Here is a 1,165-nt window from a genome sequence, read left to right as displayed (position 1 = left end):
GGGGTGACCCAGTGGATCCCAATCCCTGATCCCAAATTCACTCACGGGGAACTGTGACCCAGTGGATCCCAAATCCCTTTTGGGGTCACTCACCAGGAGCTGCATCACCCAGTGGATCCCAGTCCCAATCCCATCAGGATTCCCCAATCCCATCAGGATTCCCCAATCCCATCAGGATTCCCCAATCCCAATCCCATTTTTTTTGGTGTCACTCACCAGGAGCTGCGTCACCCAGTGGATCCCAATCCTGATCCCAATCCCATCAGGATTCCCCAATCTCAGATCCCAAATGTTTTAGGGTCACTCACTGGGAACTGTGTCACCCAGTGGATCCTGATCCCAATCCCGATCCCAAACCCAATCCCAAATCCCATTTTAGGGTCACTCACCGGGAACTGTGTCACCCAGTGGATCACCTCGGACCCCGTGGCCGGGTCGCGCTCGATCACGTCCAGTTTGATCACCAGTGAGTCCCACTGCTTGCGGTACTCGGTGTCCAGCTGGGGGGGCAGCGGGGAAAAACCCCAAAAACGCTGTGTTTCACCCCAAAACCACACTCGGGATCGGGGAAAACCCCAAAACAGTGCGTTTCACCCCAAAAACTGCGATCGGGATCGGGGAAAACCCCAACAGCAGCGTGTTCCACCCCAAAACCGTGATTGGGATCAGGAAAATCTCAAAAACACAGCTTTTCACCCCAAATCCACGCTCGGGATCGGGGAAATCCCAAAAATGCTGCTTTTCACCCCAAAATCCAGCAGGAATCAGGAATTCTTTGCTTTGGGAAGGGGCTCCTGGAGCAGGATCCCACCCAAATCCTGCCCCAAATCCCACCCCAAATGCCAAGGAATCCCAAATCCCACCCCAAATCCCACTTAATTCCAAATGTGGCTCCAAATCCCACCCCAAATGGCAAAGAATCCCAAATGCGGCCCCAATCTCACGGAATCCCAAATGTGGCCCCAAATCCCGCAGAATCCCAAAATCCTGCCCCAATCCCACCCCAAATCCAACCCCAAATGCCACGGAATCCCAAATCCCATCCAAATCCCACAGGGTCCGGGTCCCTCACCTGCACATTGAAGAATTGCCGCGGGGTCACATCTGTGTAGGAACCAAACACTGCGGGGAGAAAACCCCAAAATGAACAAAAACCCAAAATAGA

At 53.6% G+C, this 1,165-nt stretch overlaps 1 protein-coding gene across 1 annotated transcript in view; it reads right to left on the bottom strand.

Moving 5' to 3' along the window:
- Positions 1 to 278: 278 nt before the first annotated feature.
- The window catches only part of STARD7 (StAR related lipid transfer domain containing 7), a gene marked incomplete at its 5' end in the record, with an annotated part of 3,189 nt that continues 2,302 nt past the window's right edge, over positions 279 to 1,165 (bottom strand). Inside the window, 2 exons of the mRNA XM_057389270.1 lie at positions 279 to 500; positions 1,073 to 1,122. Of these exons, the coding sequence (XP_057245253.1) occupies positions 279 to 500; positions 1,073 to 1,122 (272 nt within the window). The remainder of the gene's footprint in view (positions 501 to 1,072; positions 1,123 to 1,165) is intronic.

The sequence above is a fragment of the Malurus melanocephalus genome, unplaced genomic scaffold (genome assembly GCF_030028575.1).
Source record: "Malurus melanocephalus ecotype Western Australia unplaced genomic scaffold, MMel_1.1 scaffold_4452, whole genome shotgun sequence".
NCBI classification, from domain to species: domain Eukaryota; kingdom Metazoa; phylum Chordata; class Aves; order Passeriformes; family Maluridae; genus Malurus; species Malurus melanocephalus.
Note: the sequence above shows the minus strand (reverse complement) of the source record. Positions and strands in the feature narration are given on the sequence as shown.